Source organism: Raphanus sativus, chromosome 3 (genome assembly GCF_000801105.2).
Source record: "Raphanus sativus cultivar WK10039 chromosome 3, ASM80110v3, whole genome shotgun sequence".
Taxonomy (NCBI): Eukaryota; Viridiplantae; Streptophyta; class Magnoliopsida; order Brassicales; family Brassicaceae; genus Raphanus; species Raphanus sativus.
This window is the reverse complement of record NC_079513.1, coordinates 4140425-4159109: the sequence shown is the minus strand read 5'-3', so window position 1 is coordinate 4159109 and position 18685 is coordinate 4140425. Positions and strand designations below refer to the sequence as shown.

General features: G+C 32.1%; 2 protein-coding genes and 2 pseudogenes across 2 annotated transcripts; 2 read left to right on the top strand and 2 right to left on the bottom strand.

Annotated features, from left to right (window-relative positions):
• Positions 1-2116: 2116 nt before the first annotated feature.
• Positions 2117-4355, top strand: LOC108844351 (polyadenylate-binding protein-interacting protein 12). The gene is made up of 9 exons (XM_018617595.2): positions 2117-2608; positions 2835-2945; positions 3030-3074; positions 3141-3213; positions 3307-3419; positions 3518-3577; positions 3671-3787; positions 3847-3908; positions 3993-4355. The coding sequence occupies exons 1-9, from the start codon at positions 2231-2233 to the stop codon at positions 4051-4053; spliced, it is 1020 nt and encodes a 339-aa protein (XP_018473097.1). The 5' UTR covers positions 2117-2230; the 3' UTR covers positions 4054-4355.
• A 3494-nt stretch (positions 4356-7849) lies between these two features.
• LOC130509894 (uncharacterized) lies at positions 7850-7972 on the bottom strand (annotated as a pseudogene).
• Positions 7973-8398: 426 nt separating this feature from the next.
• LOC130509893 (uncharacterized) lies at positions 8399-9692 on the top strand (annotated as a pseudogene).
• Positions 9693-11710: 2018 nt separating this feature from the next.
• Positions 11711-12972, bottom strand: LOC108845907 (uncharacterized protein At5g39865). Its single transcript, XM_018619106.2, has one exon. The coding sequence runs from the start codon at positions 12806-12808 to the stop codon at positions 11846-11848; it is 963 nt and encodes a 320-aa protein (XP_018474608.1). The 5' UTR covers positions 12809-12972; the 3' UTR covers positions 11711-11845.
• Positions 12973-18685: the final 5713 nt, after the last annotated feature.

Below are 18685 nucleotides of genomic sequence, written 5' to 3'. Positions count from 1 at the left end.
ACATAGTATCATTTCATATATTTTATTTCCAATAATAAGTATAGTCTTGCGAGATAATAATCTCTATAGAATTCCTTCCCAAGCAATATATATATATATATTATTATAGGTGTATTAGAATAGATGCAATGTCCGCACATATATAAAACCTGCTTTTAAAAAGCTTAATTAATAATTAAACTAAAAAACATATACTAACGATCACATATTGTATTTCCTTTACAATCAAACGGTATTTAGTTATGTTTATATTCAAAAATGATATGTGATTAAGTACACACGCACGAATTGACTGTGTATCTATGGTGAAGAACTATGAATAAATCCCCTATAAATAAATAGGAACACTATATACACCATAGTTTACAGATATCCATGATCATGAGTTGTATATAATCAAATACATTACATGTCCATGATTACACTAAATACAAAATTGGTTTTGAGAAGATACATACATTAAAAAAAACATACATTAAACTACATACAAAAATGTCCATGATTTCACTATATACAAAATGTCGTTGGTGAAAGATACATTAATTTTAAAATGTTGATCAAAAGTGCATAAACAAAACACTTATAAAATAAATATTATTTAATCATGGACATGATTTAACGAAGAAAAAAAATTCTTAGAACAGAGTATAACCATGGTCATGGATCGTTAAGGCAAATGTAAAGTTTTGCATCGATGTATTATCATTTTACTAACAGGTGCACAAACGTTGAAGTGTTACTCTTCACGATTTTTTTTTGTTTTGAGAAAAAATCTTCAAGAAAATTTTGTAATACGAAATGACGATCGAGTTCCAGAACAGTATTTCTATTGAGTTCCATATCAACAAATAAGAATTTTTATTGTCTCGGATTATTGCATTCTATAGAGTTAATAAGGAGGTTTACTGAATTTTTACCGGTTTATATTACGTATACAATAAAGCTGATCTTGTACCATTAATATTCCTTATAATTAATAGTCAATGTCTCTAGCGAAATTAAATAATTGAATTGGACCAACCATTTTTTGCAATTGAATCTAAAGCTGCCACATATGATTAATTGAGTACTTAATTGATTGACACCTAGGATGGAGCTTCTTTTAATTATTACAAAACTAAGGTTACATCTTTTCAAATATTTCTCAATTAATATATAGGGATTTTATCGGAACTTAAAATCTATGCAATTTTATTTCTTTCAGTAATGACAATCCTGTTTTTATTATTAAAAATAATAATATAAAACAGAAAGAAATAATCAATAGAAAATTATTTTAACACTTACTTATCCAATTTAATTAGTTATTAATTTTTTATACGCAAGCTGCAAGATGATCAGTATATGCAAGCTATTTTGAAGATATTCAGATTCTAAAAGAGAGCTTTAATCATTCCATGATTATTCTTGTATCAAAAATACAGAATACAATTACAGATAGTTTGGTATGAAATGTTAGAAGGCAATCGTGTTTAATTAGTCGTATAGTTACCAAAATGTTTCAGATTTTTGTTGAGTTCGTAGACAATGATAAAAAATAATTATTAAATTTTTATGCCGAAGAAGAAATATTATTCCATTTTCTCCAATGATTTTTTTTTGTTTTTACCTTTTAACCACGCTTAAACTAAAATGAAAATCCGAGCTTTAATCGCTGCATAATTTTTTTGAACGTCTGGATCGATTATTATCGATTAATTATGCTATTACAATGATGAGAATATTACAAAGACGATTATACAGCCGACAATTCTACCATCTTGTGAGAATACACGCCTGACTGCACTTCTCCGAGCCGTCCTATGAGATCCATGTTCGATGGTACGCCCTGCACCAAGCTGAAGATCTCCTTAATCCGTTTCTCCATAAGCTGCATAATTTGGTATTTTCTGGAGTTTGAACTCCAGACCTCCGGATGTACATGAACCCTTAGTCAAACCATTGGACCGGGGCTTCCACAATCGCTGCATAATTTAGTTCCATTTCAGCGAACCTCACTAATATTTCTCATATAACCAAAAATTAATCACAACTAATATAATACTCTTTGAGTTAATTACTCTTTTGTCCTCTTCCTCCTTCTCTCTCTCTCTTGGTGGCTTCTTCTTATAGAACCCCTTTCTGCTACTGTTCCTCTTACCATTTCGTCTTACCTGATCGTGTCTTGTCTTCCCTCAAAAAAATCCAAACTTCACTTCTGGGTTTTTCCTCAATTACCCATTTTCTGATCATGACGGTCGTCGACAACGTCGTAGCTGGTACGGAGGCTGTTGCGATCTCGCCGTCGCCGCCGTCTTCAGTCACCAGCCAAGGATCAGGAGTCTCCACCAACGACGATCAGGGTGAGATCGGATCACACGCGGAGAGATCTGACGGTGGAGAGAGCTTCAAGCAGCGTGACATGAGAGAGCTCCAGGAGCTTTTGTCTAAGCTTAACCCCATGGCTGAAGAGTTCGTCCCTCCTTCAATGAACAAACAAGGAGGAGCTAACGGGTTTAACGGCGTTAACGGTGGTTTCTTCACCGTCGCTGGCTCTTTCCTCCCCAACAACAATGGGTTTGGTGCTGCCGGTTATTTCCCCGTTAACCAAGACGGCGGTTTTAGAAGGGTATTAAGACACATCTCTTTGTCTCTTCTTTGCTTCTGTTGTTTTTTGGCTTTTTTTTTTAAATTACAATTTTCAGATTTAGTTGTTTGTTTAAACTTGGTCTCTAGTGTCTTTTTGTGTGCTTATGAGCCAAAGGTCTCACCTTTTCTTAGTTGTTTGTGTTGATTTGTTCTCTAGTGTCTACTAAGTTGAAGTTCTGACCTTTTGTGTCTGTTATTTAAAACAGAAGAAGCCGTTCGGACAACAAGGGAAACGGAGGATGAATCCTCGGACAAGTATGGCTCAGCGTGAAGACATCATTCAAAGAACTGTCTATGTGTCTGATATCGATCAACAGGTTTTCAAAAAAGCTTCCACCTTTCTTTTGATGGTTGGTTACTCTCTGGCTTTACGGTATACTATCTTATTGTTTGGGTTTTAGGTCACCGAGGAGCAGCTTGCTGGTTTGTTCATAGGCTTTGGACAGGTTTGAAGAAACTTCTACAAGTTGTTATCTTTGTTCTTTGTCTTCTTTGTTTTTTTTGGTTTTTAGGTTGTTGACTGTCGCATCTGTGGTGACCCAAACTCAGTGCTTCGGTTTGCTTTCATCGAGTTCACTAATGAAGGTATCATTAAGTTTCATCTGTTTTTTTTTTTTGGATTATGCCTGTAAAAATTGGTTGGTTTAATGGGGTTTTGGCAACTTTGGGGACTTGTAGCTGGTGCAAGAGCTGCGTTGAACTTGTCTGGGACGATGCTGGGCTTCTATCCTGTCAAGGTTATGCCATCCAAAACAGCTATTGCACCTGTTAACCCCACTTTCTTGCCAAGGGTGAGAACTTTTTTTCTTGGGTTTCATCTCATTCTGAGTGCAAAGTTATGTTCGTTTTAGACTTAACGTTGACTTTCTAGTACTGTTTTGGTTCTTAGACTGAAGATGAGCGTGAGATGTGTGCGAGAACTATCTACTGCACTAACATCGACAAGAAGGTGATTTGTCTTTTTGATCTCAAGCGAGATGTTCTGATACTTAAAAAAGTAGGTAAGTTTGATTAAGTTTCAATCTGGTTGGTTGGTACACAGGTGACTCAAACGGACATAAAGCTCTTTTTTGAGGCTGTGTGTGGAGAGGTTTACTGTCTGAGGCTTCTGGGAGATTATCATCATCCCACTAGAATCTGTTTCGTTGAGTTTGTCATGGTAAGCACATCTATTTACGGTTCTGTCAACGCAGTATCTAATCTTTACCCTTTTCGCAGGCTGAAAGTGCGATAACTGCTCTCAACTGCAGTGGTGTCATTGTTGGTTCTTTACCCATAAGGTCTTAACTCTAAAAGCACATTCCACTCTCTCTAATTTGGTTTTGTATATATGTGTACTGACTACTGATGGTTGGATTTTGCAGGGTGAGTCCGTCAAAGACACCTGTTCGTTCCCGTGCTGTCCCACGACAGCAAATGCATTGACAAGTAGCAGCTACAGAGTTTATATACGTATCTCTGCTCTCACAGACATGTTAAGATATACTTGTCTGAAACTCTGGTCTTTTGTTTTTTTTTTCCCTATGTAATGCTTGGAAGCTCGATGATGCTTCTGTTGCCTTTTGCTTTTGGGATCTTTTGAGTAAATCTCTTAGGGAGTTATTTTTCGATTTCGTTTTTTTTTTTTTTTACTTTTAGGGTAAAGAAGTTACACAGAGCATATGTGAAAAAACACTGAGAGTTAAGAGGGCCTTTTGAAGACTATCTGTTTAATGGCCGTTTCTTTACATAGTAGTTGTTCCTAAATTCTCTTACTTCTTACCTCTACACCCTCTAGGCATGTCTTTTCCAGCAATATGTTAGATACATAACAGGCTGTGTATCTTAGTAGAACAAATGAAATTTGGTCCGGTTTTCATTGTAACCAGCAAATTGTGATGAAAATGACATTTGACAACGAAACTCCAGACCCTAATGTTATTTCCCTTTAGGAGGAAGTAAAGCTGGGAACTTAATTCTTTACTAGATTCTGACCCGCCCTTAAAAGGGCGGGTATATTTTTTGTTTTAATTTTAATTATCATATTTGTGTGTGTGTTGGTTATATTTGTGAATAAGTCTTAATCAAAATACATTTTATTGAATAATTGCAATTTAAAATTGATCTGGTATACGTTCGGTTAGGACTGGGTTGCGGGTTAAACCTGGTTCGCTGACCCGTCAACCTGCGGATTTCAATTTCTTTTGGTCAAAAAGTCTGACCCGCATAATCCGCAAAAAATAATTTTGTATTTGCTCCGTTTAATTTTGCGGTTATCGGGAGATTATATTTTTTTGACCCGCCTTAAAAAGGCGGATATATTTTTTGTTTTATATCTTCTTAGAAATTTAATTTTTATATTTTTGTTCTTAAGTCATATTTGTGATTTTAGTCATATTTGTGATTTTCTTGGTATAATATTTCTTCTAAATGGTTAATAAGAGGTTTTAATCTATTTTATTAAAATAATTGAACCACACCTATATCTATAAAATATTATAATTATAAAATAGGTTATACTATTTTAATACCCGCCCTTTTATAATCAAAATGCGTATTTTTTAGTTTTGAAAACCTATTTTTTATTTTAAATACTTTTATATTTTATGTTTTAATTTCTTTTTAAAAATATAATTTTTCATATTTGTGTTTTTTTGTTTATTATCATTGTAATATAAAAAAAGTTTCCTAATGAATATGTAAGCACACGGAGTAGATATGGTAGCAATAATGAAGGTGAATCCTTATTGTGATTTTAGTCACATGCATACCAGTTATTAATAGCATGTTCATACTATAGTAGAAAACAATTGATATACTTCGGTTATATATATACTATTAAGTAATAATTATTAATAAAATATAACTATCCCTTATATTGGGGAGAAATAGATTCCGATAATTTTGGAATCAAAATAAAAGAAGATACAGTTATATAAGAATATGGTTATATAATAATAAATGTCCTTGAATAAAGAAATAAAAAGTTGGACCCAACTAATATCAATTGGACATGTTGAAGAATTAATAGAATAGATTTGCGGGGTCTCGACCCATTTGATCTTTAGCAGGGTGGGTATCGATCGGCCAATTCAAAAAATTTAACATGTCGATGCGCGTGTGGGTCGAGTTAGTTTTAAGTGGGGTGGACCGAATTTGAATACTGAATATCCGCTAATTCGCAGAAAAAAACTGTAAAAATCATATTAGTAAAAGCATATAAAATAATACAAAATTATATAATTTTAACTATATACTAGATGTTGACCCGCACGCCCGTGCGGGTGCATATTTCAAAAATGTATATTGCTATTTACTTTTTCATATCAATATCAAAGCTGGATAAAAAATTAAAATCTGAAGAACCGAACCGATCACGGTCCGAAAGAGTAATACCAAACCCAAACCAAAATTGATTAAATATCCAAATTATTCAAAATTTTGATATTTAGACAACTGAAACCATAACCAATTCGAACTAAAGTATTTTGGATATCAAAATATATCCGAGAAAAATTTATATACTTATTTATATATATTAATTCTTTTTAGTTTTAATATATATAAACATTCCAGAATATATATGATATTTTTAGGTTGGCTTACATACTTGAAAATATATAAAATAGTCACATATAAATATCTAATATAGTGGAAGTGCACTCAAAATACCAAAAATGTTTAAAATAATTATTTATTTTTGATCCAAAATTTAAACCAAACCAATTTATATGTTAAGTTTAGGTATTCTGACATATGTTATTCATATTTATATACAATATATTATTTTATTTATAGATTTTAAGAAATTCAAAATATATAATGAATTTAAAAAATAATTTAAATGGGTTATCCAAACCCGAACTGAACCCGCAAAGATCCGAATATAATACGAACTGAAATTTAGAAATATCTGAATGATGTTGAAATCTTTGACCTCGGAAACCCAAAACCCAAGCAGATCTATACAAATCCTGTTAAATATTTAATAGTATAAGAATTAAATAAATAGGCAAACAGAATGGTTTTGAATTTAAAGTGAATTTGGCAATAGATTAAACAATCCAACTGGTTTGTCCTCAAACTAATTAATTTAATAAATAATGTCTGGTTTAGAAAGATATATTAAAATTACTAAATTATTGACATATAATAAACTTTAAAATATTTTAAACAGAACAGTTTATATATTGTGTGTTACTCAATATTACAATACGAAACTTTAATATATTAAATAGAACAGTTCAAATATTAAACTCAATTTCATGTGTATAATAAGTTTATGGTAATGTGAATTATGAGTATGAATTTATTTTTATGGTTAGATATATAGTTAGAATAAAGGCAATTAGGTGCAGTTGTAGGTTAATATAAACAAAAGAAAGAACCATTAATAGTTATAGAAAAACGAATGGGCTATATGATAATAAGGCTTTGTGTGAAATGGGTTGATTAATTGAGAATAATTTCTTTAATTAAGGTCAATGGCATTCTGTAGTAAATAATAAGAAGAAGTAAGGGTTATTTTCCATTTGTACTTCACCTTTAATAGGATAGATGTATAATTTATTTTATTTAATTTTATTATGCTTGGATTCTGCGAATTACCTACAAATCTGAGCAGGATTAATACTACTTTATGATTTTCTTCGCAGATCATGCATATTAAATTTTTGGATAAAGAAAAATGAATCGATCCAGTTCTAGGAGTTATTAGTCATACATGCCAAAGAAATAATTACAAGAGAGATTCTAATCAGAGATGGGTTTTTGGCAGGTTAATCTCTCAACGATTCCAGCATATCACAACATGAACTATGGCTATGAGTCAATCAAGGTTATACTCTTTTGGTTTAATGAGATGCAAAAAAAAGCAACATTATGGAGTTTAGGAGCAGATTGTTATTGTCAAAAGCCACCACCGCCAGTCAGCCAGCAAATGGTGTGAAATTACCGAATAAGGTAATGTTAGTGCAAGGTTAATAATGTCTATTTGATATTAGTAGGGGTCATTAGGATCGAAGGTGTTTTGCGTTTTGAAGTGAAGACATTTGATACTCCAGGGTTGTTGAATCCGCATCAGATCACTAGTAGACTCAGTAGAAAGGAGCAGAAAATTGTTTAAATCAGCATGGAGCTTAAGCCTAGGACTTACAGGAAGGATCGAGGTTCTTCAGTAACATTCTCCTCCTTACAAGATTGATGTGTTGTGTTATCGTGATTGATAACTCTCACCTATTTTTTACCGCAATTTCCTAAGAAATTGGTTATTGCTACCAATGGAATCTTGCAGTATTTCTAAATACACACGACATAATAGTTCATCTTCTTATTGATTGAATGATGAGCTTCTACTTTTCTCCATATTTTGTTTTTAGAAAGAGAGAAAAAGATTGAAGTTGTGATTTTCTTATTGCTTGAAATCAATTATTTACACACAACAATGGTTCAATAATAATTAAAATGAATAAACACAAATTGATTCCATTGGTGAGAAGGTAAGGTTCAATGCATGATAAAAATTGATCTTTTCCAAATTCTTTTATATTATTTCCAAGATTCAAACGTTGGTGAGATAGTGAGGTCCAATGCATGATAAAAATTGAAAATTTCAAAATCCTATTATATTATTTTCAAATTTCAAAGATTGGTGAGATGGTGAGATTCAATGCATGACACAAATTGATTATTTCTGAAATTTATTATTATTTTTAAATAGTAATATATAGATATGTGCTTATAAATAGACATGAATTATAGTAAGTATCACATCACCACAACTTACCTAAAGATGAATTTTAATATTGGAAGTTCTTCTTCTTTTGCAAACTCTTCTTCTTCCTTCTCTTCCAAATCATCTAAAATTGATGAATGGCTAAAAGATGACAATGCAGCATGGGAGATTGAAGAACAAATTGCAATCAATTTGTTAGCAAAAAACAACTTTCTAATTCACCAGCTCACCCAACAAAGTGATCATATAAGCCATCGAGGATCTAGTCATGGTTACGCAGTTATACATCGTGATAGAGAAAATGCTCATTCTAATTTGTATAGTGATTATTTTTCTAATAATCCGGTGTATGGTGAAAGAGAGTTCCGTCGTCGGGTTTCGAATGTCACGAGAGTTACTTCTTCTCATTGCCGATGCTGTTGCACAACATGACAACTACTTCCATCAAAGACGTATTGCAAATAGTAGACTGGGTTTATCAACTTTGCAAAAAGTTATTGTTGCAATTCGAATTTTGGCGTATGGTGTACATGCTGATGCTATAAATGAATACATCAAAATAGGAGAATATACAGTTATTGAATGTATGAAGAGATTTTGCCTAGAAATTGTGGATTTGCTTTTGGAGTGGTATCTCAAGTCACCGACATCCGAAGACGTTGCAAGGTTTCTCAGTATTGGCCAACAATGTGGATTTCTTAGAATGTTGGGTAGTCCGGATTACATGCATTAGAAGTGGAAAAATTGTCCAACTGCATGGGTGGAACAATTTGCAGGCCGTAGCGGATCACCCACTATCATTCTCGAAGCGGTTGCAGATTATGACCTATGGATATGGCATGCTTATTATGGTATGTCCGGGCAGCAACAATGACATTAATGTTTTGAAGTCATCCAATTTATTTTCAAAACTTGCTCAAGGTATCTCTCCTCCAGCTAATTACATTATTCAGGGAAACGAATATAACATGGGTTATTATTTAGATGATGGAATTTATCTAAAATGGTTAACTCTTGTTTAAACAATAAGTAATCCCCAAGGTCCAAAGAAACAATTGTTCGCAGCAAAACAAAAAACATGTCGAAAAGATGTTGAACGTGCATTTGGAGTCTTGCAGTCCAAGTTTGCTATCATAACAGGATTATCTCGTTACTAGAAAAATGAGGTATTGCATGATATAATGACGGCATGTATTATAATGCATAACATGATCATTGAGGATGAACGTTATATCAATGCGCCGATAAAAGATACAAGATAGTGGCAGAAGAAACGGTTAAAATGGTGAAAAATGAAGATATTCATTTTCAAGAATTTTTACCTCGTTGTTGGATGGTGATTCAACAATAAGAATCTGATCTTAGCTTGGTGAAGTTAAAATAAGAAGCTGTAACTGGAACTTGAAGAGAAGGCATACGAGAAGTATATTGAAGATTAATACAAAGTCTTGAAAGCTTCTGGTGGCCACAGAAGGTTTCAGCTGAGTTGGATTAAGTGGGCACGTGACTCTCACGTGAGATGTTATCTTCTGTATAAAGGAACACGTTTGTTCTCGGAAGAGTCATCTTCTCCGTCTGTTCTTGAGCGATTCAGAGAGAGAGAGAGAGCGAGACTAGAGAGTGTATGTGAGGATGATACTCTCGAGTTAGGGTTTCTTTGTGGTTATCTCTGTTCTTCTGTTATCTTCTTCTTCATCTTTCTTGTAAACCGATTGAGTTGTTATCGGTGGTGAGCGAACGTCTTGTACAGCCACGCCGGAGGCAGTTTCCGGCTCATCTATCGAACTTGGGGACCGCAAGGTCCTAACCGGATGTACCCGTTAGTTAACACGGGGAACCGGGTCATATCGATGTGTTCTTCAGGTTCAAGCTCGAGTTCGTTGTTCTTGAAGCTTATCAATGGCGACCGAATGTGATTTGATTCTCAATACTCGTAATCTACAAATTAAAAATGAAGAGAGTCATTTCTTACTTCTAAATGCACTAGTTGTTCACATATGAAATCATTATGGAAATAATTTTGTGGAATAATATGGTATTTTGCTTGTAGTTTAATATTTAATTATGTATTTATATTTCTATTTTTATATTTTAATGTAAGCTTTTTTTTTAATTAATATTTCTGTCTTATTTTTATATATGTGTTAGTTATTTATAAAAGTTTTATAAATTTATAATAATTGTGACAAATATAAAGACCATCGTGTAAAATACAAATAGTTTTAAAGTTAGTTTTGAAGTTTTGTTTTTGGAGAAAAACACTTTAAAATTTCAAATATAGAGTTTGAAAAACTTCAAAATAAAAAGTGCTTTTGGAGAACTAGCACTCTTGTGGGTGCTAGTCATAGTGTGGGTGTTAGAGGTAGCAGTTTTCGTGTGGCGAGCTATGTGCAGCAACGGTAAACCCCGACCATTCCTGTGTTTATTTCTCTAGTCTGGTGAGTTGATTTGCTTCAAGCTCCTGTCTAGTTGTTCATTGTACTTCTGAGTTTGGTTGCGGTTTTAGATCTTTTGCTATGTATCTATAAGTCACCACGGTATGGGTTTTAGCTGTCTGTTGTTTGGGCTCTAGTTTCCAGGAATATCTCGTTATCTGCCGGTTTGCGTAAAAACATGTGATTTTCTTGGAATGAAAATTTTATCAGAGGAAAAAAAAGAGTGCTTTTGGAGATGTTTTTATTCGGTACATATCGGTGGGCTAATGAGATTTGACATCGATGAAGCATCTGTAGATTCTATGTATGTAAACAGTGTGGGTGTCTTCTTCTGTTCCACTTCACATCGATTGGTCACTCACAAAAGATCGTCGCCAAAGCTGATATAGTTTTTAATCAAACTCACAAGGAAGAAACGCAAATGAAACGAAGAACGAACAAGACGTTTAGTTCAGATTCTATATCTTACACAGAAAGTTGCCAGGAGATATCGTTGTAGTAAACTCTTGGGAGATCACAACCTTTCAGATATAAGATAAGTTGTTTAGTTTCTTGTCATGTTGAATTTTCATCAAGATTGATGTTTCTTTTGTTTCACTCATTAGAAATATTCATCACATGAACCACATTGTTTAACTAAAGTTGAATAATCCTTTGACAGTAAGATGTAAAATTTGAATAATCCTTTGACAGTAAGATGAAAAATTTGAATAATTCTTTGATCAATCTTTTGTGAGTGACCAATCGATGTTAGTCCACAAAGAAATGGTCGGTTTGGCACCAGATGGAGCAGGTTTGCTGTTTATGTCCATGTTAAGACAGAATGCTGAACCAATAGGTAACATGATCCGGTGGTTTCTGCATCGAGTAAACTAGTACCTATTGTGATCACATATAGCCACAATCTCCATGGAACAAGTCTGAGAACACACAGAAAATAAAAGGGCTTGTATTGAATTATACATAACTGTTACACATTCATATTCTCTATGAGAACAAGATTTTTTTTTTTTTTAGCTTTCATAGACTTAAAAGAGATAAACAGAGGAATCAAAGACTCAAATCTCTCTCAGCTGCAAATCGGACATGGAACAAGACCGTTCTCATTACACTCCGTACACCTCACAACAACGGCCGAGCTACCCCATCCTTTCACAACTTTACAGCTTCCGTTACACCGGAAGCACGGCAAGAAAAACAATCCGCCGCATCCATCACAAGCACCATCTCCATCACCACCGCCACGGCCGCCGCATCCTCCCGCTTTCTTACTCGGCAACCCACGAATCATCTCCCCGAAAACACCTTCCTCCACTAATCTCAACACTTCCTCTGCTCCACCAATGTACATTCCCTTCACAAACACCCTAGGCGGCAATGCAGAAGCCTCACCGTTACCGTTACCGTTACCGTTACCGTTACTGTTACTGATCCTCTTCGCCATCAGAGTTGTCAGCTCTTCTCTAAACCCTCTATCCATCGACACGTCTCTCTCGCAGATCACTACACCGGACCCCTCCACCGCCGATCTCACGGCGTTACATTCCTCGAACGTCCGACGCACGCCGCGCAACGACGTCGTGTAGATCACAACTCGATTCTCTCCGCCTGGAGGACAGATCCTCTCGAATCTCTCCGACAGTGTCGGATCCAACGGTTTCAGAACCTCTTTGGTTAATGATCTTGTCGGAATTTTTTGCCGGTTGGGATCTGAATTCTCTTTGTCATCTCCGCCGAAGACTTTGTACTTCACCGGAGGAGTCTTCGGGAGAGGAGTGAAGCGGAAACTCTCGCCGTCGAGACCAGACATAAGCTCCCATGAGTTGATAACCTCCGGCTCCGACAAGAGTGACTTTTTTGTGTCCGTACCGGTGGTGGTTGTCTGAGGAGGCGACGTAGGTGGAGGATCGAGAGTGAGAAGACCGTAAGTAGTGGAGGTTAGATTGACGATGTGGTGGCCGAAGGCGGAGCTGCCGCCGATCTGAGGGAAATCGTCGTCGTGATTTAGGAGGTTTGATGAGACGCAACCCATTGTTACCGGAGAGGTTGGATGTTTTCTCGATTTCGACGCCGGAATATTCCTTTTTTACAGATTTCGAAAAAATTAGAATTTGAATTATGTTTGGAGGAACGGTTGAGTGAGTAAGTGAGAGAGATCAAAGACAAAACACTAGAAAGTAAAATGAAGATGTGTCTTTATTTTGCGTAACAATTATATACTTTGAGGAAAATAAAATAAAGTTTTTATCTAACAGAAAAAATTAAAGTTTCTTATAAAGAAAAAAAAATTAAAGTTTTTGTGAAGCAAAGTGAAAGTTAAAGATGGTGACTGATTTGAAGATCTGAAGGTTCAATGCCTATTTTACTTCGAAAGTTTTAATATATATAGATCATTACGCTTTTTGAAGTTTGAATCTGTTAGATTCAAAATACTAGAGTATGATAATTTTTTTTTTTCCAAAGAAATTTAGGTGTTTAAAATTGTTTTACAAATTACAGTTAATTTATTTATGATCTATGATGATGGAAGAGCTAAAAACAAAAACAGTCCTTCAGTAATATTATAAATTGGTTAATATCAGTTTCTACTTAAAAGCTGGGTGTGTAGATTGATTTATGAAGTGTGTGATAAAAAATTGATATTTTATTTGCTTTTGAACTGAATTAACATGATAATAGTTAGGGCTGGGCAAATAATCCGAACCCGAAAAACCGAACCGAACCCGATCCGAAAAAGTAGCACCGAACCCGAACTGAAATTGATTAAATATCCGAACGGGTTCAAAATTTCAGTATTTAAAGAACCGAAACCGAACCCGATCCGAACCGAAGTATTTTGGGTACCCGAATGTATCCGAAATAAATTTATATATTTAAATATATACATTATTTTTATATATAATGTATATTAAAATATTAAAAATATATAAGATACCTTTAAATTTTTCAAAATACTCGAAAAATATATGCAAATAGTCAAAAATAAATGTTTAAAATAGCTAAAGTATACTGAAAATACCAAAAATAGTTAAATATCTATTGATTATTTATCCAAATATTCAAAGAAAACCAATTTATATGTTAAATTAAGGTATTTTGACATATATGTTATGAAAATTTATATGTAATATATTATATTTCTTATAGATTTTGAAAATTTAAAGTATATAATGAATTTTGAAAATTTAAAAATATTTTAAATGGGTTATCCGAACCCGAACCGAACCCGCAAAGATCCGACCCGAACCCGAACCGAAATTTAGAAATATCCGAATGGGACTGAAATCTTTGACCCCGAAAATCCGAAACCCGAATGGACTGAACCGAAACCCGAATGGGTATCCGAACGCCTAGGCCTAATAATAGTATTAAGGTCTGAGTCATTTTAAAATTGAATACCTACCTGTGATATTTTCCCGTAAATCTAAAATTTCAAAAATGGAAATTTTTTTTTTAAAAGGTAAGGCTGAAGATTCGTTTTTCAAACTGGGACATGGACACCAGGGCACATTCACGTTTTAGGCGCTAAACTAAAGACAGAGAAAATTGAAGATACGTAAGTAGCGATTAAAGAATGGCTTATTTGTGATACAACAGAAAAAATGCGAAATTAGTTTCGTAGAAAGAGAGTAAAATAGAAAAAAAGTGTGATTTTGGTTAGATAATGAATTATAGATTTTTGTTTGGTTATCTCACCTAATTTCTCATTAAATAAGTATGAAGGACCAGAAAATTTTTTAATACTGACTTTGTAAAAGAAATTCTACCATCCTGAATCATGAAGAACCAAGAAAACAGACCACAATGAACCAATTACAAAGCAAAAACCCTATGTAATTAATTACTCCTCCATCTGTTTCATGATAGAGTTAATTAGGCCAAAAATTTAAAATAATATGGAAATTAGGAAAATACCTAATATCATAAATGTAGGAGGTGCAAATACTCTAATATCTAGGGATAATGTGTATATTGCTAATTATGGAATATTGTCTCGGTAGGAGGTGCAAATACCTTTAATAATAAGCATCATTCTAACTTTTTTTTTTGTTACACAAAAAATGTTACTTTACAATTTCAATGCAAAATATATTTATTTTCAACTGAAAATTAATTACAAACTGCATTGACTTTATAAATAATTTTATTTATCTCAAATAGTATTAATTAGGGCTGGGCAAATAATCCGAACCCGAAAAACCGAACCGAACCCGATCCAAAAAAATAGCACCGAACCTGAACCGAAATTGATTAAATATCCGAACGGATTCAAAATTTCGGTATTTAAAGAACCGAAACCGAACCCGATCCGAACCGAAGTATTTTGGGTACCCGAATGTATCCGGAATAAATTTACATACTTAAATATATACATTATTTTTATATATAATGTATATTAAAATATTAAAAATATATAAGATACCTTTAAGTTTTCCAAAATACTCGAAAAATATATGCAAATAGTCAAAAGTAAATGTTTAAAATAGCTAAAGTATACTGAAAATACCAAAATAGTTAAATATCTATTGATTATTTATCCAAATATTCAAAGAAAACCAATTTATATGTTAAATTAAGGTATCTTGACATATATGTTATGAAAATTTATATGTAATATATTATCTTTCTTATAGATTTTGAAAATTTAAAATATATAATGAATTTTGAAAATTTAAAAACATTTTAAATGGGTTATCCGAACCCGAACCGAACCCGCAAAGATCCGAATCAAACCCGAACCAAAATTTAAAAATATCCGAATGGGGCTGAAATCTTTGATCCCGAAAACCCGAAACCCGAATGGACTGAACCGAAACCCGAATGGGTACCCGAACGCCCAGCCCTAGTATTGATCAAAGAGATGTAATTAATAACAACTTACATATATTTCCGTCACTTTCTTAATCAGTGTGAAAAATGTCAAAATGACATTTATTCAAAAACAGAAGGAGTAATATCTAGGCTCAAGTGTTTCTAACCGAACCCCCACGAACAAAACCAAAACCAAAAAATCAAACCAAAACCAAAACCAAATTCAAATTTCATAATACATGTACGTACTTATATCTTTATACTGGTAATACCAAAAAGTCAAAAGATTCAAACCAAAAATCATTTCATATGCACCATATCACAATATGTTCAATTCATATATGAGTTTGTTGCCATATTAACTGTTATGTCAGCTATGTTAGCTAATTTTGTTAACGAAAATGTCATGTGACATCTTTTTGAAAAAAGCAAAATAGTTGTTTTATACAAATATTTTTTAGAAAATATAATTATTTTTAAAATTTCTGTTATTTAGTAAAGTTAAAAATTAATTAAATACTTAAATTTTAATATCATATAAGATATATATTCGTAAATGTTTCAATCCTATCACAATGTCGTCCTTCAAATTCAATGCTAGTATTGTAGTCGTGTTATTCTTGATTAATCATGGTTGTATTTACAATTAAAGAATTTATGATATGTAAAAAATGAAAATTTTGTTCTTTCCATCTTTTAAAAATATTTTTATAAAACGACTACTTTTTATCAAGAAAACAAAATACATATATGACATTTTTGTCAGCAAAATTAACTAACTCATCCAAGTCAACAAAAATAAATGACATGGCAGTTGATGTGGCGACTAGTGTATGATTTCGCTGAAAAAATATCATGTATGTTATTTGAAATTTTCAGAAGCACAAATATATTTTCCACGGTCATATAAGTCGGATATAAATGGAACATGTAGCAATATGTTGGGTATGAAATGGCCGTTTCTGAGCCGACGGTGGTCATAGAGTTCTTAAAGGCTACATTCGGGACGTCTTCATTGTGTTGGTGTAGCTAGGTTTCTTGGGTCCAGTTTGTTCCGGGTTTTCTTAGCTGACGGTGGTCAGAGAGTTTTCATATGAACCGTTTGATTAAGATGTTTCTTCTAGTTCATTTTGTTAATTTTTTTTCCTAGCCTATTAGGAACTAAGTGGATTTGATGGACATTCATAAGAGGATAAATAATGAAGAATATACCCCATGCAATAGCGAAAACAATCTAATGGGACAATTTGAGCCCAAACTGGACTTTATTCTCCCCATAGGCGCATGCGCGTATGATAATGTGAAACTGACAAAATATATTATGCTATATCTGTTAGATAAATAATATAAAACACTCAATTCATAGCAACAACAAATTAACAAACAATTTTACTAACTACGAAGGAGAAGAATAAAAACAAGGATGAGGAAGTAAAAAGAGGAGAAGGATGAGGAGGTTGAGAATGAAGAGAAGGAGATGGAAGAGAAGGAAAAGAAAAAAGAAAATTAAAAGTGGGTACGAGGAGGAGAATGAGAATGAGAAAGTGGCATATTCTATTGGGAAAATTGCTAATAGAGAACAAAAAAACAAGGGTGTTGTCTCTTTGGTATAAATCATTTTTTGTCCAATTTTTCTCCTTTTTACCCTTTGTATTTCTGAAAACTAATGAAATAAATACTTTTGTGAATAAAAAAAAATATTAAAAATACAAACAATTAATAAAACACCAATATACACATGCTGATATTTTTTTTGTTTTCAAAAAATTGATAAATAAGAATTTGAAAATACATTTTACTAAATGTAGAATGTGCCTTCTACGGAAAATGGTATAGTAGAAAGCGTTTTCTAAAATAAACATATTCATCTACTATTTTTAGAACGTACATTCTACTATTTACTAATTTTCTAAAAAAGTGGAATGCGCATTCTACTAATCCTAAAGCTATCTACTTTTCGTCCGGAAGCATCTTCTACTTTTATTAAGTATTCTAAATTTCACGGAATGTGTTTTCTAAAATGTACTCTTCCGTCTACTAAAAGTAGAATGCGTGTTCTGGATTTTTGTCAATGTTCTAAACTCTTAGAATGCACCTTCTACGGATAAGATTACCTGATTTTTGCGAAAATTAATGAAAATTTCAGTTATGGAAATATTCTAAAAATATTCTAACTTCCTAAAACGTGTTATTTTCGATTTTGCTTGACAAATTTTTTTTAAAAATGATTTTCCCTTGTCTTATTCATTAATCTATGGTTTTTCCATAGTTTTCTTTTGTTTTTTTTCACAAACTCTTGTTCACTATGATACATATCTATACAACATGTGGTGTTTTGAAATTAGGTGCATTTTTTGTAAAATTTTATTTTTACTTTATAGAGTTTACAAATTTTATTTTTATTAAAAACATTTTCAAAATTTATATTTTTATTAAAAAGTTTGATAAAATTAAAATGGTTACAAACGTTTTAAACTTTTTATAAAAAATAAAACTTTATAAAATGTTTCTTTTTATAAAGTTAGTTTAAAGTTTTTATTAATTTTTATGTAAAGTTTTATTTTTATTTTATAAATTTTAAATTTTTTATTTAATTACAATTTTATTTAAAAAGTTTTAAACTTTTTATAAAAATAAAACTTTGTAAAATGTTTTTAATAAGTTTATTTAACGTTTTTATTAAAAAAATTTGTAAATTATTTTTTTTTTACAAAGTTTATTTTTATTAAATAAAATTTTAGAAGTTTTATTTTATTTTCCCTTTTAAAACGTTTTTAATTATTTTTTTAAAATTCTTTTAGTTTAATGTGTTTAATAAAAACTTTAAACAAACTATCTAAAATTTGTAAATTTTATAAAAATAAAATAAAACTTTACAAAAAGTTTAAACAAACTTTATAAAAATACATTTAATTTTTTTTCATTAAAAATTTTGATAAAATTAAAAAGTTTACAAACATTTTAAACTTTTTACAAAAAATAAAAATTTGTTAACTGTTTTTATTAGGTTGATTTAACGTTTTTATTTAAAAATTTGTAAATTTTTTTTTTTTTTATTAAATTTTACAAAATTTATTTTTATTAAAAAAAATAAAAT